We start from the raw sequence: 23835 nt of genomic DNA, 5'->3' as shown, positions 1-23835 counted from the left end.
AAAATCAACTAGACTGCAAGATGAGAGAACCAGAAAGGCTGGGGAGAAGGGAAGGAAAGAGACTCCTGATTCCAAAATGATTCAGACAAACAGAGGTTAGAAGGTAAATAGTTAAGTGCCATTGGTAGATGACAACTTCATTGTGAAATTCCTGTCCTGCAATTATTTACAAAGAACAGGAGATTTTTCTCTGTTAGACCATAATTAGCAGAGAAATATGTAAGTCTTCCTTAGGAAGATCTCACGGCTCCAAAGCCATCAGGATCTAACTATAATTTGACTCTGTTAATGTACGTAAAGAAGGAATATGTCCATGAAAGAGTCAGCTAAAAAAGTGTTGAAAAAGGACCAATTACTGGCAAATTTAGGCAACATTCAAATAAACTAGTCCAGAAGAGTCTTGACTAAGCATATGGGAACATGATAGTTTTAGGATAAGGCTATCCTTATAGTGGATCAGAGTGTCTCAGCTTCCCTAGGATCATAGTACAGCTTCAAATTTGTTCTGAGGTTCAGAGAAGTTAAGCAAACCGCTCTATGTTAGTTATTTGTTCCTTAAGTCAGGATTTAAAACCATGAGTCCAACTGACTATGAGCCAAATACCACAAGAAGTATCAATATATGTCTAGGCTACCTATGTTTACTTCCCTCAGGTGATTCATTTATTTGTAAAGAATGAATATAGCTTAAATGCTACAATTTTTAAAATCTGATAAATTCACGTAACTTGCTCTAAGGAAACTTTAATATACAACTGAACAAAATGTTGAAGATACATATGTAGCTCCAATCAAGGCCGTTTTGCTTCTTCCTATCTGAAGATCCAACTCTGCACTGGGTAACATTAAAAGCAGACAGGAACTTTGAAAACCAATACGAAGACTTTTGGAAGCTCTTGAAGAGGCAGTAAATTTAACTGGGTGGAGTAGGGGTGGGGAAGAAGGGGAGGCATGCTCTTCTCCTAACACATTCTAAACCCTTAGGTATCTTTCTCCTCAGAGTCCATTCACTGTAGCAGTTGCTCACTCACTCATTCATGCAGCAAATATTTATTGAGAATTTACTGTGCTCCAGGCACTCATGCTACATTAGCAGTTCATCAACCTCTCTTCTGTCTTCTGTCTTCAGTCCACTTCTCTCTTAACCCTTTCTTCAACCAACAAGACCTTTACATCACAGAAACTGCAGTTTCTTACCATTTCTGATATATACCTACTCAGTCTCTTTGTCTTCTTCCAATTCCATTCTTGCTTAATTACCCTGTTCAGCACAGCAAAGAGCTCCCAAGAGCCCATCAGGGCAAAGAGGGAATTCTGAGGAGATGAGGAGGGTAGGAAAACTATGGAAGCTTAAAGTGTGTGTCTCTTGTACAAATAGTGTACCTATATTATGCGCTACCAGATTTCCAGAAATACTCCCTGCCATCCTCAAACCTCTGCCTTGAGTGATGAACATATGAACAGACAACTAAAATTGGTTATAATTGGATATAACAGAACATGTTTTTCTCTGCAACTTGGAACTCTTTACACAGCCTAACAAAGAAAGTAGGCCTAGAAACAATCATTTGGAGAGAATTGATTTTTATGGCTTTTGGATCATAATAAAGAATACTATTATAATACATGTTTAACTTTCTATAATTCTCATTGAATATTTTCTCACAAAATATTCTCATAAATCTTACTATTTAGTTTAGACTTAGTATGACTTTAGAAATTCTGCTTTTTATCTAGAAGTAAATGTTTGCAGAAGTAAATAGTACCATGTTTCTATTTTTGTTCACTAAGCTTCCCAAATTTTCATCTACCCACATCTTACCAAATACCACTCTCTTTCCATTCTACACTCCTTTTAAGATCTATTTTAGTAGAAGTTATCAACTGGCATAAGATGTCATTATGAAAAATTTCAGGAGAAATTTCCTTTTGGTTATTTTTGGTGACTGGAAGCAAAACCTTACTGTGGTTACATTGCCAGGACCTACTCACCTGTCAAACAGCTCTCCTCCTGTGACGAGTTCTAGGACCAGACTGATTTCTATAGGGGTTTCAAATATCTCTTTAAGTTTTATCTGGGAAAAGATATAAAAAAAATCACAAATTCTTTATTTTCAACTTTCTAGGAAATAGTTCAAATTATGGCTACAACAGCACTCTCTGTAATAGCAATATGTTGGATCATGGTTAAAAAAGCTTCCTTATTCTCGTACCAGGCAGTCATTTGTCACTCTCTGGTTGTTTTTATCAGTTACCTCATTTCTTCAAAGGTCTTTTGAGTTTTTATATTTTTCATTTTGATAGTTGAAAGATACCTGCCCTAGAAATGTTTCTTAAATTTTGCCAAATCATCCCAATTTCTGCATTTCAACAGAATTAAAAAACAAACAAAAAACAAACAAAAAAAACAAACAGAAGCAAACAAAACTTCCCCAACCGTTTGAAAGCATCATGGTTGGTAGAGATGCAAATGCCTCTTTCTCCTAGAAAGGGACTTCAATTAGGGGTCTGAGACAGAACAGGACCAGGTTAAAGTCTGTCTGTAGGGAAAGGGAATCCCTTAACAGCTAAAAAGTTGCTGGTAGATGAAAGGATACTCAGAAAAGTAACAGTGATAGTGATTTGATTCACCATAACAGGGTTTTCATCACATTCAGATAATCCATCCAAGTTTGGATATTTTCCTTCTGAGAATCTAGTGACCAGGACTGATCTATATTTGAGGAAAATTCCATATTGACTTCTCTTTGAAAGAAATAAGATGGATAATGTAAAAGTGGTGATTATATATGGTAACTTTTGTTAATTGCTTACCCAAAGTCCTTCTCCCCCTACTTTACTGCAAACAGAACCCTGATTTGTTTAGGGAAGCAAGGTACCTAGCCTTAAATTATGGATTATGTTTGGTCTAAGCCACTTATGATAACCCTACTCCCTAATTTTCCAGTCTCCATGCAGTTTAGGGTGATCTTGTGACCAGATCTTGTGGCCACACACTGAAGAGAATTCTACCGCAGCTGGAAATTCTGCAAAAAGCTTTTACGCTTCTCATCAGACTCTGCTTGTTAAGCCTTTCCACTACTTTCTGTCTTGAATATAGACCTGAAGACTTGTGAACACTGTGGAGCAGCCATTTTAGGACCATGAGGGAAAAGCATGAAGGTGAAAGCCAGTGCACTGAAGATGGGCAAACCAATGGATGGAAGGTGTCTGGGTCCTGGATGGCATCACTGAGGAACTGAACGAGTGTTAACAACTGCCTGCCTTCTGATTTCTTACAACATAAGAAAAATATTTGTTTAGACCACCATATTCAAGTTTTCTGTTATTTACAGCTGAATGCATTGCTAACTAATATACAAGTTTTAAGCACTTTGCCTTGAGCCTAAGCATTGCAGGTAATCCTCGGGAACACCACAACTTTCTCAGAGAAATGAGTAAAATATTTTAAGTAAGTGACTCAATTTATAGAAACAAGTTATGGCCTGGAAAATGATTTTGTTCTTTTCACTTCATTGGCTCAAGAAAGCTTTTCCCCAGCCCTTCTTTCCCTCCTTTGTCTGGACATAGCCTAGAGCAGAGCTTGGGAGGACGTTTTATTTTCCCCATTCAAGTACATTATTTACTTGAATCTTCACATTGTCTCTGACGCAAATACTCTCTCATAGGAGACTGAAATGACTATGGAAAGCAATGCATTTTCTTCACAGGCGTTTTCAGCAATGGCATATTAGTAAGATAGGCCCACAAAAGAAAAAAGTCTGTGTCTTATTAGAGTGAAAAAAACTCTCCAATTTTAGTTATCCTCTTATGCATGAAAACATCAATGGTATATATTGCTGAACTGCCCATTTTGAAACTCTTTCAAGGGGTATAATTCTTAAGATTTATTCAGTTAAAAAGAATTGAAAAACGGGATCAGATGAGGACAAGAGCTAGGCCAACGTGGTTACTTACTGGAGGTGGAAGAGTCCCTTTCTCATCATCAGAATGGACAGTAAAGAACAAAAATCTCATCCTGTAACATTGGAGATTATTTGAAAAAACAGGCTAAAAACCACTTACAATGTTTGGATGTGAGAGGCGAAGAAGAACTCCTATCTCAGTTCTTACGATTTTTTTGTCCACCTAAAAGGCAAAATGAGAGAAACTGAAAGATACTCCCACCTTAGAAATATCTTCATTGTAGCAGAGAGTCAGAAACAGCAATAACCACCTGGATGAATCAGGTCAATGGCAGAGGTTAATTTCTAAGTGTTGCCTTCCTCCCTTTTTTGTCCAGCTGCATGTCTTTCCTCTCTGTTTCAGACATAAAGAGAACTAGTTACAAATATGGGTCACAACTTGTCAGACCGCTTGTGTGGCCCCTTTGCTATCAAAAATTATCGCTATCACCACAAAGGCACAACTACATCTCAACCTATTCCTCCTCCTTCTCTTCCTTTCTTTTTTGGATCCTTGACCCAAACCCATTGGAGCTGTCAATCACTTCGCCTGCCTTTTTCCCACAGAAGTGAGCACATAACCCAGCCTAACCAATCAGAGTACTCTATTCTCTGGCCAAAGTGACTTGAGTCTGGGATATCCACCAGATCCAAGTCATTACAATCTCGGTCCTCCCCCCAAATTTTGCTCAAATAATCAAGAAAGAGGTATTCTCTTTTCCTCTGAAATTGTGAGAGCAAGAGTATAGAGTCTGCCACTACCAGGGACCATTTTTGATACCATATGGAGATCACTTCACTGAAAATGGAGCCAACACAGAAAAAAACATTGCTAGAGATGAAGAATGAGTACTGCTGACCATGTAATCCACTGGATTCAGTTATGCATAAGCTAGTTTGCCCTTTGAGCTGTCTTATTATGTGAGCTACTGAATCTTCTTTTCTACTTAAGTTATCCGGAGTTGCTTGATGCTATCAGTGATGTAAGCTGAAGGAAAATAAAGGGGTCTAAGGAAATGATGACTCGATATGAAAGGCTGGAGTAGAGATTTGGATAAAGCAGTTCCTCAGATCTATGTGTTTTCTGGGAGGGAAGACGATCTACAACATTCATCATATTCTCCAAATGTCTGAGGCAGAGGAAAGCCTAAAAATCTGATCTATTTAAAAAAGAGAAAATGTGTTCCATGGAACTGGGGAGTCAAGGATCTCTCTTCAATGTATACGTAATGAATGTATAGTACATAGTAAGGGTCTAATATAGTTTTTAATGTGCTCAGCCTCATGTTAAACAATGCTGGGCATATGAAAAAACACACAAAATATCATCTTTTTCAGAGGAAGATTAAAATCTAATTTTGGGCATAAGACTCCCCTAGAAGATGCCATAAGAAGATAGAAGAACATAAGTTGTAAACAAGTTTTGTTTTAAAAATTCCATTGTTCAGTGGAAGATCATTTTTCTGTGAGTCAAAATACTGCTATCATTCAAACAGTGGGCTAACTCTAAAAGACTTTGAAATTATTAGCCATTAAAAGTCATGCTATTGGACTTCCCTGGTGGCGCAGTGGTTAAGAATCCACCTGCCAATGCAGGGGACATGGGTTCGATCCCTGGTCCGGTAAGATCCCGCAAGTCGAGGAGCAACTAAGCCCAGGTGCCACAACTACTGAGCCCGCATGCCACAACTACTGAAGCCTGCGTGCCGAGAGCCTGTGCTCTGCAACGAGAAGCCACCGCAATGAGAAGCCCGCACACCGCAACGAAGAGTAGCCCCTGCTCGCCACAACTAGAGAAAGCACACGTGCAGCAATGAAGACCCAATGCAGCCATAAATAAATAAATAAATAAATAAATTTATTTATTTAAAAAAACAAAAAAGTCACACTATTGTTAATATAAAATGAAGAAAGACTTGTTAAAGTGCGCACAGGTGATGCTAGTGTGATATGTGGGCTGCTGATGGCCACTCAGTGATATCAGACAGCCCAACACATGGGATATTGACAGCATGGTCTGTGGGTAATGTAGTATTAGAGGGAAACGCTATAAAAGTTCTTTTATCTAGTTAAGAAATCACATATTTCATGAAAATTTGCTATTGAGCAAGAGTCATTCTACTTGTATCAAAAGGGAGAGCTCTGAGAAAGAGGGGCATTGCTAAAACAGGCAGATGACACTGACAGATCTCTTCCAAAGAGTTCTTGGCTCACACTCCATTTCAGTTCTGTAGATGCTGTTGAGGAAAATTTGGATATAGATGATAATTTTTTAATTATTTTAAAAAATTTAAATTTTTTTCTAGCTTTGCTGAGGTATAATTGGTATACAAAAACCACATGTAATTAATGTATACAATGTGGTGGGTTTGGACACGTGTATAGATTCATGTTACCATCACCACAATCAAGGTAATAAACATATCCATCACCTCCAAAAGTATCCTGTGTCCCTTTGTTGTGTGTGTGTGTATGTGGGGTGTGTGTGTGTGTGGGGGGGGTAAGCACACTTAATGTGAAATCTACCCTCAACAAATTTTTAAGTGAACAATACCTTATTATTAACTCTAGGCATTATGTTGTACAGTAGATCTCTGGAACTTACTCATTCTGTATAACTGTAACGTGATACCCATTGAACAACAAATCTCCATCTCCCCCTCCACCTATCCCTTAGGAAGTACAATCCTACTCTCTACTTGTATGAGTCTCACTATTTTAGATGCCTCATATAAGAGGAATCATTCAGTGAATACAGATTTTTTTTTAACGTTTTTATTGGAGTATAATTGCTTTACAATGGTGTGTTAGTTTCTGCTTTATAACAAAGTGAATCAGCTATACATATACATATATCCCCATATCTCTTCCCTCTTGCATCTCCCTCCCTCCCACCTTCCCTATCCCACCCCTGTAGATGGTCACAAAGCACAGAGCTGATCTCCCTGTGCTATGCGGCTGCTTCCCACTAGCTATCTATTTTACATTTGGTAGTGTATATATGTCCATGCCACTCTCTCACTTTGTCCCAGCTTACCCTTCCCCCTCCCCGTATCCTCAAATCCATTCTCTAGTAGGTTTGCGTCTTTATTCCCGTCTTGCCCCTAGGTTCTTCATGACCTTTTTTTTTTTTTTAGATTCCATATATATGTGTTAGCATACAGTATTTGTTTCTTTCTGACTTACTTCACTCTGTATGACAGACTCTAGGTCCATCCATCTCACTACAATGACTCAATTTTGTTTCTTTTTATGTCTGAGTAATATTCCATTGTATATATGTGCCACATCTTCTTTATCCATTCATCTGTCGATGGACACTTAGGTTGCTTCCATGTCCTGGCTAGTATAAACAGAGCTGCAATGAACATTGTGGTACATGACTCTTTTTGAATTATGGTTTTCTCAGGGTACATGCCCAGTAGTGGGATTGCTGGGTCATATGGTAGTTCTATTTTTAGTTTTTTAAGGAACCTCCATACTGTTCTCCATAGTGGCTGCACCAATTTACATTCCCACCAACAGTGCAAGGGGGTTCCCTTTTCTCCACACCCTCTCCAGCATTTATTGTTTGTAGATTTTTTGACGATGGTCATTCTGACTGGTGTGAGATGATATCTCAATGTAGTTTTGATTTGCATTTCTCTAATGATTAGTTAGGTGTTGAGCATTCTTTCATGTGTTTGTTGGCTATCTGTATGTCTTCTTTGGAGAAATGTTTATTTAAGTCTTCTGCCCATTTTTGGATTGGGTTGTTTGTTTTTCTTAAATTGAGCTGCATGAGCTGCTTGTATATTTTGGAGATTAATCCTTTGTCAGTTGCTTCATTTGCAAATATTTTCTCCCATTCTGAGGGTTGTCTTTTTGTCTTGTGTATGGTTCCCTTTGCTGTGCAAAAGCTTTTAAGTTTCATTAGGTCTCATTTGTTTATTTTTGTTTTTATTTCCATTTCTCTAGGAGGTGGGTCAAAAAGGATCTTGCTGTGATTTACGTCATAGAGTGTTCTGCCTATGTTTTCCTCTAAGAGTTTGATAGTGTCTGGCCTTACATTTAGGTCTTTAATCCATTTTGAGTTTATTTTTGTGTATGGTGTTAGGGAGTGTTACATGTAGCTGTCCAGTTTTCCCAGCACCACTTATTGAAGAGGCTGTCTTTTCTCCATTGTATAGTCTTGCCTCCTTTATCAAAGATAAGGTGACCTTATGTGCGTGGGTTTATCTCTGGGCTTTCTATCCTGTTCCACTGATCTATATTTCTGTTTTTGTGCCAGTACCATACTGTCTTGATTACTGTAGATTTGTAGTATAGTCTGAAGTCAGGGAGCCTGGTTCCTCCAGCTCCGTTTTTCTTTCTCAAGATTGCCTTGGCTATTTGGGGTCTTTTGTGTTTCCGTACAAATTAGTGAATACAGATTATTTTTTATCACAGTCTTCTCTTCCACAGGACAATAAGGATTTACTCACTAATACAAAATAAATATATTTTTCATTACTGCATGATGCTTAAAAAGATTTTAAGAACATGGGTATCTCTAAATTAAGATTTGTTAATATTCAAACCTATTTTTCTCACTACACATTTAGTGCTTATGTAATATAAAGTTTTCCCCCTTGTTTTTTATGTTTTTGATCCATATAAAATAAGTGTCAGAGAGATCCTTTAATTTTTTCATATGACACAGTAAACAAAAACTTTTTAATACAAATAAGAATTTTAAGCAAATTTATTTTTTATCATGTTATGTCACACATATTGGGATGCCTTCAAAACTTAGTTCTTTGAAAGTTATCTAAACTCTGGAAATATTCATAACATACTAGATTATTTAGACTAGCAATCTTCTAATGTAGTTATTTATTTTTAATTCAGAATTAATTTTTCTTTAAAGGTAATTTTGAAACGGGTAATTATTTTCCCACTATACCCCAGATCAGTGGTTCTCAAAGTGTGATCAGAGGACCCTTCTGGGTCCCTAAGACTCATTCAGGGTATGTATGATGTTCTCCCTTTTCCAACTGCACATCTGGGTAAGGCTAGATTTTTTCCTATACTTGAAACAAAACAACATATTGAATGCAGAAGCAGAAGAGAATCCAACTGTCTTCTATTAAGCCAGATAATAAAGAGATTTACAAAACAATGCCACTCTTCTAAGTATTTTTTTATTTTGGAAAATATAGTTACTTTTCACTAAAAATGTTATTTATGTTAAAATGTACTGGGTTTATTACTGTTATAGTTTTAATTAATTAATAAATACTTAATAATTCTTTAATCTCTATTACAGTGGTCCCCAACCTCTTTGGCACCAGGGACTGGTTTCGTGGAAGAAAATTTTTCCACGGATGTGGGAGTGGGGAAGTGGCAGATGGTTCAGGCGGTAATGCGAGTGATGCGGAGCGGCAGGTGAAACTTGGCTTGCTCACCCGCCGCTCACCTCCTGCTGTGCGGCCCCATTCCTAACAGGCCGCAGACAGGTACTGGTCCGCGGCCGTGGGGTTGGAGACCCCTGCTCTATTATCGAGATTCTTTAATCTCTAATATAGTAAATGTGTATAGCTATTTGGGATTCTCAGTAAGTTGGAGCAAAAAGGGCTCCTAAAGCCCAAAAGTTTGGGAACCACTACTCCAGAAAACTTAACATTACACATTTGAAAACGGAAAATAGAAAAAAAAAAGAACAAAATTGTAGTAATAATTTAAATGAAAGAAAAATGTGAATGCGGTCTCCTTCCTGCTCGAATGCTGTAGCCCAGGTTGAACGCAGGTCATGACTTAAATGGAGCCTGAGAAGAATCGAAGAATGAAGTTATAGAAAAATGTGGTATTAAAAACCATCAATCCACAGAGAGTAAACTGAGTGACAAAATCTGGACTAGAAGCCAAAGTAATGACAACCAAGGAAACCAGCAGGCGGTAAAGTTGAGAGGGAGAAGTGGACAAAAAAGCAGGCAGATAAATGACTGAGAAGCCAAGGACAAGACAAGGCTGAGGTCAGAAAATCCTTCCCAGAGAGGTTAGCTGAGAATCATTTGTCATCTCTTGAAACAAAGCCTAGAGGTTCCTAGGCAGCCGGACTTTGGGGGTGGTTCCTCCAAAGGTGTCATGTCTTGGAGGTCACAGCGGTGTGTGTCTTGACAGCCATTTCATCTGATATCTTCTCAATATTTCTCTAGTTCCAGGAGCTATTGTTTCCTTCCTACTTCTGACTTCCCCTTCCAAATACCTGGGTAGGTCAGGATAGGGTGTGAGCACTGGCACTGCCATTCAGAATAAGTGTTGTTTTCCTAGAAAATAACTGTTAAGCAAGTTAACTGTTAAGCAACTGTTAAACGAGTAGAGACTACTGCTGTACTTCTTGGATTCAGACAAGTAAAGCAGCATTTCCACATAAAATGCTCAGCTTCATCTCATTTTCTTTGCAGGGAATTCCCTGGTGGTCTAGTGGTTAAGACTCCATGCTTCCACTGCAGGGGGCACGGGTTCGATCCCTGGTTGGGGAAGCTCTGCATGCCTTGAGGTGCGGCGAAAAAAAAAAAAAAAAAAGAATTCATTTTCTTTGCAGAGATTGAGACCATAAGTCTTATTTTGTCTCTCTGCTATTTCTCTGGCTTCTTAGGCTCATTTTTGGTTTTAACAATGACCAGAGAACATGATGTGAAGTACAGAACTGTGCTCCTCAAATCCTTTGTGGAAAGAGGCAAAATGTAAATTATTAATGGGTAAATAAGCAGACAAATATCTTTAAATTTTCACAATTCTTTTCTGCATAGCTTCTGCTTAATTTAGCATCCTGTTTTCTGACATATCAACAAGTACATGCTGGCACTAACATGCTTGGTGAAAAGACTTGACAACTGGAGCTTTGTTAAATTCAAGAATGACAGTTTTAGCCTACAAGGATTTGAAAGCTAGGAACTGCTATTTGAACATGCAAAAATCAAATGTGGGACACTGAGAAAAATACTGAGGTTTTCCTACCTGAGGCTAATATCTCCAAAAACTACAGAATTTTAGCCAAGTCTGACTATTCCTTTATCTTCTTGACCTAACAGAAACCTGGGCATCTCATGACTACCTTACTTTCTTTAGGGTCTTCCCAAGTGGTGACTTGTCTTCATGCCAGTAGGAAAGGTACCATAGGGCCTGGAAGGAGGACAGGGTGTCCTTTTTGCTACTCATTGCTATGTCCAGACCATTTCTCCTCCCTTATGCCTCCAACAAAGAGGCCAGTTTAGCCAGAGGAAAGTGACAGAGGAGGAAAACAATAGATGATGACAGAGTCTCCTAATGACCAGAAGCCAGGATGAACATGGTAAGGACTTGATATTTTTGTATCAGAGAGGTCAGACACATTTGGAAGATTTTGAGAGAGGAATGACATGACCTCAGTTAATTTTTAAAGGGATACTCTCACTCTTGGGAATTCCCTGGTGGTCCAATGGTTAGGACTCTGCGCTCTCACTGCTGAGGGCCCGGATTCAATCCCTGGTTGGGGAACTAAGATCCCATAGGCCAAGCAGTGCAACCAAAAAAAAAAAAAGAAGGATACTCTGACTCTTGTAGGGATGAGGATGTGAGGATGATTGGAAGAGTTAAATCAAAGAGACTCAATAAGAAGTTATGGCAGTTATCCAGGTGAGAGTTGATGGTGACTTAGACCCAGGTGCTAGTGATGAAGGAGGTGAGTGAGAAGTAGATGAACATTTTTTTAAGGAAGAACCAACAGTATTTGAAGATGGACTGGTTATGGGGTATAAGAGAAAGAGAAATGCAAAGGTTGACTGCTTGTTTTTCCATCTGAGAAATGGGTAAAATAATATTGCCATTTACTGAGATGGTGAATAAACAGGTTTAGGAAGATGCTAATAATATCGTGTCCCTGTCCATTGTACTGAACTCACCTACCATTCATCCCCTTTTACTACAGCTCACTGATCATCGAATTGATCTTTCAAGAAGCCAAGATCATTTCCACTTCTGAGCCTTTCCACTTTGTACTTGATAGTTTTTCATCTTGAATGTTCTTCTCCCAGATATTTCCGTGTGACTTTGGACTCAATGGAGAGGAGAACGGTAGGCGCAGCTACACAGAGGAGGTGATGGTTCAGAGGTGGAGGCAGTGATGAGCAATAGATATGGTGGGGTGGGACCGACAGAAAAAGTAAACTGTAGAGAAACCAGTATTCTATTTTACATTTAACAAGACTAGTATAATGCCAATCTGGTTCTGACCAGTATGAGAAGACAGACTAATAAGCATTTCAGTCAGATAAGCTTGGTTTTGAAAATTGTGAAACAGTATTCTTTGGTAGTTCTGTAACAGCCACTTCCTACTCTCTGCAGACTCTAAAACATTTGGGAGGCAAAAAGGAGAAAAGTAGAGCTTTCCAATGGAGGAGGATCCCAAGGATTGGAACTGAATTTAAGAAGACAAAAATGGCTCTCAGAAGCTCAACCCAGAAAGAAAAACACTTGTCTTTCAGAACCTGAAACCTCTGTAAATCAGGTAGGTTCAGAAGACAGCAGCTCTTCCAAAGGAGGTAACCTCTCCTCCTTCATTCTTAGAGTCTAAAATATAAGACTTCCTGCTTGCAGATGCTAGAAATTCTTTCACGGGGAACAGTCTTTTACTTTACAGTGAATGAAGGAGGCTTAAAATATTCCTGGGAGAGATAACAAGCTGAACAAAGTTTATACAAAAGATCTGGCTGATGCCAGACTTTCTCTAGAAACAGGTTTGGCTTAACAGAGGGAGAGAAAAAAGGGAAGAGAACATGATATATAAAGTAGAAAGGACATTATATTTTATACACCTCCCTCTGCTATTTCTTTCATCTCTGTATCTCTCCCTGGCATTAAGAATATATGGGGGTAACCCTCATTTAATACCTCTTATCTTTAAAAAGATCTCACCCCTCAGTCCCTCACCCCTCTTCCTGCTTCCAAAGTGTAGCTCTGCTCCCCTTAGCAGAAAACCTCTCCAGAGCTGCCTCTGCATTTTCTCAACTTCCTCCTCCCTTTCCCCGTATATTTGTCAGTGAAATTCAATCTGGCATCATCCCAAGAACTCTTCCAAAACTGCTTTTATAGAAGTCAGTGGTCTCCTTGGAGGACACTAACTGCTTTTCTGATCTTATCTTACTCTGTCAGCAGCATTCGATATATTTGATCACTCCCTTCTTCACGTGAAATTGATTATACCATGTCACCATTTTGGTCTGACTTACTTTAAAGGCTGCAGAAGTATTTTAATACTTCCTAACTAGTCTCCCTGCTTTGATTCTTAGTCTTTGCAATCATTCCCTCTGCATACAGCAGCCAGGGTGATGTCTTTAAAATGTAAATCAGATCCTGTCACTCTCCAACTTAAATGTTGGCATCCCATGGTTCTAAGAGTAAATGCAAACTCTTTACCAAGGCCTTAAAACTCAGGATGGGTTGGCCTCACCCTTTGGAGCTAATGTCATTTTTCTCTCTCTATACAGGCCACTCAACTCCCAGACCAGGTTCCAAGGCCTTCACACTTGCCACACCCTCTTCCACTAGACCTTCTCACTTCACTCAGAAAACAAATGAGAGGCCTTCCCAGGTCACTGCATCAAAAGTAGCTACACACACATACACATATACGCATACCATAATCATCACTCTAATCCCTTTATAAAATTTACACAAATCTATGTTACCATTTAGTTACAAATTCATTATTTGTTTCTCCCACCAGAACATAAGCTCTATGATAGCAAGGGCTTGTCCATTTTTTACACATTAGTACCACCAGCATTATTGACCAACACCTGGTATATAAATTTATTGAATAAATAAATAAGGGATGGTACTAGTGTTTGAATACAAAAGGTTGGGGGCTCAAAGGAAAAAATCCCTGGTTTAACAGCTCTGGTTAGATGAGATTAGATTTGGTTAGTCACTTCTCCTGCCATTCAAATCCGTATGAAATTTTTGTCATGTTATCAACACCAATGGAGTGGAGAATGCCTGTCTCACAGGCAGAGTTAAGTACCCAGATCTTCTAGAGACTACACAGATAATAGCTTGTGATTTCTAAATTGTGAGCCACAAAGGGTCACTATACCACTTATTCAAGATTGCACTCTCCCATGGGTAAATGGGGAATGTTCCAAGAAATATAATTAACAAAATCTCTGGTGAAGTTACTGACTTTCTAAATCCACTGCAGCAGGTACTGATATTCCTCACAGGATATAGAGCTTTCACAGCTTCTTCTTCAACCAGCACACCTTGCTGTTAATTTGTGTGATACATGCTGTGTATCAAACATAACCACAGAAGAGATTAAATGAGAATGAAATGATGAAAATTAGAAAAGAGAAGTGTGAGAACTGGAGTATACTATGCATTCCCAAAGAAGGAGAAGTGAGATCCTTGGTAAGCAGAGAATTCTAGGGATGCAACTGTGAATTTTCTGCTTTGTCTTTGTGCCAGTCAAGGGACAGTTCAAAAGAAAAGCTTTGCTCGGTTCCTATTCACATATTCCCCAATGAGGTGACTTCAATACCCGCATGGTCAAATCCATGCAAAAAAGAAATTGATATCAGGTGCTTACAAAAAATGAACATAATGTTAGCCTCCCAAATTTTCTTTTATGTTCATGTTGCCAGGGTTGGAAGAAAATAAACACATATTATAAATTTTTATAAAGGTATCAGCCACTTTTTAAAAAAAATGTAAAATATGAAAAATAAGAGTGAGTACCATATCTACCATTGTAACATCATCATTATCATTTTGGTTTATTTCCTTTCAGTTTTTAAAACTGTGCATATTTCCTTATATATTTCAAATATGGAAATACAATTTTGTTTCTTACAGTGTTCACTGAAAATACCATAAAGTTTTATGAATACCCAATGTTCATAAGCAGAATGTAAAACAGAGCTTCCTAATGGCCCCGTGTCATTAATGGCTATCCTATGGTTAGACACTTACAATTGCCTACATTTTGTTACTAATATAAATCATTCTGTAATGAACATCCTTGGTTGTACTTTTTTTAAAAATGCAATTTGGATTCTGGCCCTACCATTTAGAGCCCTTTATAAAGTCTCTTATCCTATGTGAGGATTATTTCAATTTCTTCACGGATAAGATGTGGATAATAATTGCTACCCTACCGTGTTATTGTTGTAAGGATTAAATGAGAATATATACGAAATCTCCTGGCCCGTGGTAGATGTTCAGTGCCTTTCCTGAAAGAATTTGTAAAAGTAAGGTAAACATTTCCTAGTCTTCTATTTCCAATTTTCTAAGTCTTCACATAAAAATTAATCCAACTAAAACAAAGTGTAGAAATATAAGTATTTATGAGGGTATTCCAGCCCTAGAAAGGAAAAATGCCTAAAAAACATGAAAATATAGCTTTATTTATCTTTTTTTCCCTAAAAGTGTGGAAGACAACTTCATTAAAATCTTAAACTATGTCCAATATAATCTTCTTGCTGAATGGTAATCAAAGAGGGGGACTGGTGTCTATTTGCATTCAAATTTAAACACCTTCCTTCACCTTTTTTTGAAGACTGGGATGAGAGCTGTACTACTGTGGTTAAGCTCCATGGAAATTTTAAGGCCATTTCTCATGTTTATTAATTACTGTTGACCATCAGGGTCACACCTGGGTTACTACAGACCTGAGTAACAGCCAGGTCCTACAGACATTCAAGTTCTAATAGAACTGAAACAAATTCATCATTTCTTTTTCGTTCTTTTTAGTCGTTTTCACACGGTCAAGGCAGTACTTTTCAAAATACTTTAAAAATTACCAAGAAGGCATGAAAACAGCAAAATTTAGTTCTCATTTTATATTGCTTTCAGCTGGACAGCAATGACTCGGTTGCAGAATTCCCAAACCATTTGAAGTGAGCGGCATATATTTTCAGAGGCCCTGAGATCTCCCTTTGATCCTAAAACTAAGTGATCATCTATGAGATACTAAACTGAGAATTTACATATTCAAGAAGTTTATGACTTTGTAACCTGTCAAATAACAAAAACAAAAAGTACTCCTGGAAATATTAGCATTTAAGTCTCATCAGTTACATCTTGGGGTTGAATCCCTTACTGAGGATAGCTTTGAATAGGGGAACACCTAGACACTCTTAGAAGCGTTAGCTCCTTGATGTTCTAAGACAATTAAGACTTTCAGATACCCTGGTTAATATTGTTCAAAAATGCTAAAAACTTCCTTAAAAAAAGGAAAAGAACAGGCTGTAGACACAAAAGGCTTTTAAATGACCCTAAAAGTGATATAATAATGCTCTGGGGCTGGAATAGGAAAGAGATACAAGAAATCTTAATGATTTAAGGTTTGAAAAAAAATTTCCTTGTTGCTTTTGTTCCACGGCAGTGTCAACAACAAATTGGCAGTTGTCAGCTACCTCTACAAGGATTAAATCATGTGCTGCTGCAGCTGCTGATTTTCAACACCCCCTGAAAGGAGTTCAGGGTGGAGAGCAGAAATGAGAAACTCTGTGCTCTGGGAAGACTGGCAGAACAGGTCTTCAGATAGATATTTTCAGGATTCGATTTTATGAGCCCAATTCTTGTATCTCCTCATATCTAGAAAAGTACTAAAATCCTTCATGGTGACCCCTGCTCCTGGTGACTAGCAGAAACTTTCTGCAAAAAATATGTGCTTGATTGTATATACTCCCCCTTCACCAAAATCACATATATACTGATCTTCCCCCCTACTTCTTTGGAGCAGTTTCTCAGAACTATCTGAAATGCTGTCTCCTGGGCTACAGTCCTCATTTTGCCCCCAAATAAAACTTGACTCACAACTCTCACGTGCATGTTTTTTAAGTCCACAGCAGTAGCTCTTTCTCTTTGTATAAGTCTGGATTTGCCTTCCTTGGTGAGGAAGCATCTTAACATCTTAACCCAGAGCTTCATTTTTTCTGAAGAGTTCAGATGTTTCCAGAAATCAATAACTAAAGCATGTCAGCTCAGTCCTTCTCAAAGTCTTTCTCTTTACAGTGATATGCATCTCCTCAATGCACTCCCATCAGCGTGTCCTTAAATCTCTTCTGGATTAAACGGCTCAGAGCATAAAAGTTCCATGTATGACTAACTGGGTAGATATGCATACATTCCTTGCTAATGCCCTACCATTGCTTCCTCTCTTGATAGTTTCCAGGACTGTCAGGGCTCAGAGAGGGCAGTGGAAAGGGGCCTATGATTCATGCAGTGGGCTAGTCTTGTTCTGTCTCTGAATGTCTGATCATTATTCAACCCCATGATGTGTTCCCCAGCTGTCTATAGCTGCTAATGCCCTTGCCTAACCCCGTCTCTAATGTAGTCAGCATCTGGCGATGGCTGTGGTGCATGGCTGCTTTATCCTCACTGTAGAGACCATGCTCCCATGTGTTACGTAGCTGCCCTTGAACCCAGAAGCCAATGTGGTAAGAACAGAGTGAGGGAGAAACAGCTCTGAGAGAGAGCTGAGTTTACACTGAATACTTACTCTAAAGAAATTCTTTTAAACTAAAAGAGACTCTTAAACTGTAAAAAACTGAGATATCTTTGACTGAAAAATTTAAGTACTTTTCCCCCCAGATATCCAGTTGGTACCAGATTCAGGAAGAATTTTAATCATCATAGAACGCAAAGAATACTTAAATTTCTTTTTTTTTTTTTTGCAGATATAAATATGGTAGGTAAATCGTGACACTCATCCACATTCCCCTTCATAAAATACGTCAAAATTTAAAAGATGACAATAGTAATCTTGGATCCACTTTGATTTATCAATAAAAGAAAGCATTCACAGCCTACAGTACTTCAGTATGTATGTCACACCTTGAAACTGATCATGACACCCAAATATGTCCTGATGCTATGATGGAAAAACAGTTCTAAACCATTCTGATCTCAAAATTTCAAAGAAAAATCCTCCCAGTGACAGTGTGGTATTCTGTGGGGAAAAAAGCATTGTAGATATAACTACCCATTTGATACATTTTTCAGACTTCTGGGGTAGAGATAAGTATGAGTAGCTTTGAATGTACTGAATGTACCCTGTGATACTGACACTTAGAGCAGAGAGCAAACTGGAACTCCATATACACAGCCACACGTGGGACCATCACTGCATCCTACCTACCCATGAGACAAAAGGCAAAGAGAGCCACACCCCGCAATGTTTTGTACATTACACACTCCTTCGTTATTCTTCTTTCATTTGTTAGTGGATATTGTATACTGAGACGCATTAAACTAAGGTTTTAATAACATTTGGAAAAGAAATATGTTGCTTGTTTTCTCTGCACACAGGAAACTCTTGCTCACTCACAGTGTGACCTGAACTGCACTCAGCTTCTCTGTGTCTGTGTGTCAACAAAGGCTTTTTCATCCTTTATCAGATTAGCAAGGAGCAACATCTAGTTTCAGTCCCAGATCTGGGCCATGCTTATTCCTTACTTTTTTTTTTTTTTTTTTTTTTTGGTCTTTTTCTCTTTCAGGACCTAGCTGGTATCAATAGAAAGGGCTCAGATTTGGGACGCAAAAGTCTTGCGTTCAAATTCTCCATGCTATTGTGCCCTTCGGGGAAACATCCCTTCTCTAAAACTCCCTTAAGTAAAACACTCCCATGAGGCATTGTTGCGTTAACATATGAAAGGGGCTACTACATATTGTTGAATAATTAAGTGTGGGTCCCATTCTTATTAGCATTATGCTTCTTTACTGTTAAAATTGCTGGAGTGGCATATGGTGATTTGAAAATGCTTACTTTTAAAAAAAAGCTGTTATAAGCTAATTCAATACTGAAAATTATTTGGATCTCTTCTAATCAATATCCTTTGCACACAGTCATTCATTTCCTCTCTTTCAGCAAATTAATGGTTTTGGAGTTCCAGGACTTGATCTTCTCTTAGCCTTCTTTCTCTCCGCTCTTCTTACATTGTCTGGATGAATACAGCTTTGACCATCATTCAACTTTGTACCATAAAGAAATATAAAAATAAAAATTTGTTAAAATGTTTTTCCCTGTTAACACTAAGATTATAGCTTTTCCCCTTCTCACTAAGATAGGAATCCTAAGTTTGCTTTGAGGCTGATCTACTGTGTTCCTTCTCAGCTTTCCTGTTTGTGGTCGATCAGGCACCACTCCCCAGCTCTGATCTCCTTGGGCTCCTCTCAACTTTCCTGCTGCCCAGCACCTCTCCTTTGGTTACAAGGCCTTTCCCATTCAGTTCTCTGAGAAGTTTCTAGTCTCTTTCTTCTACTAGGGTATGGTAACATAAGCTCTTCCTCTAAGATTTCCTCTGGTTTGGGCTAGTCACCTCCTTTTTTACCTCCATAGACTTCATATAAAGGGTGAAGATCACTTTAGATCCAACCACTCACTACTTGTAAAAGTACCAGAAGGTTGGGACTTCCCTGGTGGTGCAGTAGTTAAGAATCGCCTGCCAATGCAGGGGACACAGGTTCGAGCCCTGGTCCAGGGAGATTCCACATGGCGTGGAGCAACTAAGCCCGTGCACCACAACTACTGAGCCTGCGCTCTAGAGCCTGCACACCACGGCTACTGAGGCCCATGCACCTAGAGCCCGTGCTCTGCAACAACAGAAGCCACCGCAATGAGAAGCCCATGCACCACAACGAAGAGTAGCCCCTGCTCATGGCAACTAGAGAAAGCCCGCACGCAGCAACGAAGACCCAATGCAGCCAAAAATAAATAAAATTTAAAAAAGAAAGTACTAGAGGGTTAAATGTGATAACTTGAGTAGATGATGTAACTGCAAAGTATGTTTCTTTCTGGGTAATAGCACACAGGCCGGTGCCTGTATTATCAATCTCTCTCTCCCTACTTCCCTTGTATCAGCTTGCCTCTGAATTATGTTTATTTTTTAAAAGGCAACAAAATGCCTGTGAAAGATCAATAAAATGAGAGGATAGATAAGTGAGCTGAACTGTGACAGATTCTAGCAGCGTTTCTATCAAGAAAGAAAACAAATCAAACTGCAACGACTAGTTCTCTGCAAGAATGTTCAGACTTCCAAGTGGATCTTTGAATGGTAAAGCATACAAATCAGGCCAAGATTTTAACATTCCACCCTGCTACCTCTCTTCTCTTGTAGACATATACTTGTCACAAACTAAATAGAAATATCCCTATTCCTATTCCAGGAAACCTGGCTTAATAGTCCCTATGAAAATCAATAGGTTCCAACTGACAGAATGCTTGAAGAAGTTTCACTTCACTTGACACAGCTTGTTATCGGCAAGCTACTTTCCTTAATGTGTTCTGAGACCTCAATTGGGCCCAAAAAGTCTATTTGAGCTAGTGATTTATTATTTTCCTCTCCATCACTGACCAAGGGCGACCTTGACTCCACTTCTAGAGCATACCCATTAGTTGTTAAAAGTAGTTATAGCAGTGTTTAATAGATGCATATCTTTAACACAGATTGACCTAGCCATCTCTCTTACGTATATCACAGAAATTGAAAAATGAATGGCCTGTGGTCAGTTTTCCATGTTCCCAAAGGTTAAATAGAAAGAGACAAGAGCAGGTAATCCTCAGTTTACCAAGTGGTATAAATGTTATTACTTCTGTTTCAGAACTGAAAAACCTGAAAACTTCTCTAATGGAGACATCCCGGAGATTCAACTACCAAGAATTTGAGGGAGGCCTGTGTACATTCTGTAATTTAATCTAGAGCAACTTTTCAAAGTCTCCTGCAGCATCATAGTTACATACTCAAAGAGCTAATTCACAAGAACATAAGGAAAAATGAATACAAATTAAAAACTAACTCATAGAATGATTAGCAAGTCACAATGTGTGGCTCTTCAACTAACTGAGAGGAGGATAAAAGGCCTCTTTTATCCCTTAGCACTTAATGGAAATTTTATAAAAGTTAGGAACATTTACTAGGTGAATGCTAATTAAATTATTCAAGAAAAGCCTTTCCAGAAATCTATAGATAAGTTTACATTACAATAACTAAAATATGACAAAATTTAGACCTAAAACAGCTTCTAAACTATGGATCAAGTCACAGTTGTCCAATGTCAAGAATCAGAATAGAGCAGTAGGGTTGAAAGTGTTCCAAATCTAGGAATCATGGGCATCCAAGATTTGTTTAAGTATGAGGTCATACGACCAGAAATCTTTAGTGTCACATTAAATTTTATTGATAATAGTAAAATATACACCCATTTTTAGCAGATATTTTAAAAGCAATCCCAAAATGATATAATTAGTTTATTCATACAGCAGTATACAATATGTCTGGTGCTGCTTACTGCTTAGTTTTCAGTCAAGCTAATGAAAACATTAGAATTACATAGAATGAGCTGGTACTATTATAATATAAAATATCTGTGTGGACCCATTACAATTAATAATAAGAACAATGTTCACCATTTATTACATGCTCCCTAAGGTGCTGAGAAATATTTTACATAAGTTATCTCATTTTAATTGTCACTAAAATGCCACAGGCTAGATGTTCTTAAACTCATTTCACAGATAGATTGAGAGATTTACATAACTGTTGTAGGGTCACACAGGTAGTAAGTGGCAGAAGTGATCCTGAACTCAAGTTGTCTGGCTCCACAGCCCATGATCTTACCCCACAACTACATAGCCATTCTTAAGGAGAGTCAGAAGACCTATACATTCTGAACTTACACACTGAGATTGGCTCTCAGACTCATAAATTCTGAATTTACACACTGAGATTAATTCTTAGACTACTGGGTATTTCATGAAAGGATTTTATAGCAATCTGAATGCAATCTTTTTCAAGAGTTGAGCCACATGGCTAGAAATGTCATCAGGATTTTAGAATTCAAATATGTGTCTTCAAAATTCCAGGGACACTATAAATGATTGATGATCATAATTTTCTTAAATCTCAATCAGTTCTTGAAAATGAGCCATATTGATAGGCCTGAAGTGTGATTATTTAGACACACCCTAAGGGATGTACTCCTTAGGAAAAGAGATAATGCCTGTGACTCATTCCTGAAATAGTGACTCCATTAACACCAAAATTCTTCAAAAGTTGTGATTCCATTTAACTCAGCAAAAGTCAGTCCAGACTGAAGGTTCCATCTGCATAATCTGTTCAAATTTTGACATTTTCTTGAATCTATTATTTTCCTTCTGTGCAGTTTTAAGTTTGGCATATTCAAAAGTCACGTAACATCAATAAAAAGGTCCCATCTTGTAAATCACTTATTGTCCCACTACCCGTGTCTGTCAGAATCTTTTAATGCCTCAAAGTTGTTCATCTGAGGACGCAGCTTAGAAAATCTTTCTACTCTACTTTAATTTCTTCTAAATATCGCATAAAACGGAGATGATGAAAGGCTCATGAGTGAAGGAAAAAAGGAGGCCTTGTTTCCTTCACCCTGGATTCGTTTTACAAAGTTCACAGTAAAAGTTTCACTGATATCTGCAAGCCAATTACATACAAGGTAATGAGGTATTTATGGGCAACAAAAATGGCACTGCCTGTAAATCTGTAACTGTTTTAAAATAAAAAGTTACAAAATGGGTCACCTTTCCCAGGAGGAGAGTAGGTATGGCACTCCCAGTGACTTGATGAGTTCTTCAGTCCAAGGATCTCTAATACTACGTGGAAAAAAATTAAAAAAAATAAACAACCAAAAGAGCCCTTCAATTCATTTTCCTCTCTTGTTTACTCTCACTGCCCTCAAAGCTTTATCCTCATTAATGACTTGATGAGACAAATGGATATTGTTTCTGGAAAAGTCCAGGATTTTCAGTATAGTAAAAAGTTGGTTCAATTATCATTTTCTGTTTTCTGGCACTTCAATACATCTATAATAGAGAGTCACTGGTGTTTATCAGGACATTTAGAAACTGTAAGATCTTGTAACACTTTCTGAATGTCCAGAGAAAAGTTATGTTGAACAGGATCTCAATGTTGAAGTTTGGTTTAACTCAAATTTTTCGTTATGAGAATTTTCTCATATACTGAAATTCTGAAATCCAGCATGGACCCTAGTACACTGTCCTAAATTTAATAACTATTGATTTTTGCCATATTTTTTTCTCTCTCTCTCTCCCTATATGTGCACACACATACACACATGCACACTTTTCTTTCATTGTGAACTATTTGAAAGTAAGTTGCAGACATTAATGATGTTGGTCGATATGTATTTTAATGTATTCTAATTCTAGAAATTGTAGTTGTCTATAGCTAAAGAACATGGTATTATATCCACATATAAAATATATGGTAATTTAAAATATTTTTGTTATAATTACATGTTAAGTTCCCACAAGGATATTTTATTAGCCAAAATACCTAACTGTCTGAACATAACAAGCTACTTTATGTTTATTATCAGTATTAATTCTGTCCTGTACCTGACAACCAATGGAATGTGGATTTCTCCACAAGAGTAGATGCTTTAGTCTGTCTTCCTATGGATAAATTAGAGTCTTTGTCTATCACTCAGACATATGAGTGCTTAATGGATTGTTAATGACAATCAGGGTGTTTTATAGGGGGAGTAAGTCCCTTATTGCCAAGGTAAACTAAATCCTTCCTAAAATATTAAGCTATGAGAAAGGAACATAATATTGGCCACAAAATAAAATTTGGGTAAACTGTCCTGAAACAGCTTTTAAACAGATCCTGGGGAAGAGGATTATTGTTATCAAATAATTAACTTGTTGAAGAGATAGGGAACTTTTCTTAGACTTAAAAACATTTATATATGAATCTAATCACCTATAAAATGGATAGGTTTTCTTATGTTTATTAGTTTCTTGAATGTGATAAAAGTTTTATTCAACTTCAGATAGATTATTGAGTAGAATATTTTGAAATTCACCTTAGAGGTCCTCTTTTATTGATAGGAT

General features: G+C 37.9%; 1 protein-coding gene across 6 annotated transcripts in view; it reads right to left on the bottom strand.

Moving 5' to 3' along the window:
• CAMK4 (calcium/calmodulin dependent protein kinase IV) overlaps positions 1–23835 on the bottom strand; it is a 243484-nt gene that overhangs the window by 90716 nt on the left and 128933 nt on the right. For 5 of the 6 annotated variants that reach the window (XR_014239587.1, XM_082377466.1, XM_082377465.1 and 2 more), the window contains 2 exons: positions 4066–4128; positions 1993–2075 (listed from right to left, as the gene is read on the bottom strand). The exons of the other annotated variant lie outside the window; for it this stretch is intronic. Coding sequence is in view for 4 of the 5 variants with exons in the window: in XM_082377466.1 (XP_082233592.1) it covers positions 1993–2075; positions 4066–4128 (146 nt within the window). In the remaining variant the exon portion in view is untranslated. The remainder of the gene's footprint in view (positions 1–1992; positions 2076–4065; positions 4129–23835) is intronic. 6 annotated transcript variants of the gene reach the window in all.

The sequence above is a fragment of the Balaenoptera borealis genome, assembly GCF_965194805.1.
Source record: "Balaenoptera borealis genome assembly, chromosome: 2".
Classification (NCBI taxonomy): Eukaryota; Metazoa; Chordata; class Mammalia; order Artiodactyla; family Balaenopteridae; genus Balaenoptera; species Balaenoptera borealis.
This window is presented reverse-complemented; position numbering and strand designations above follow the sequence as displayed.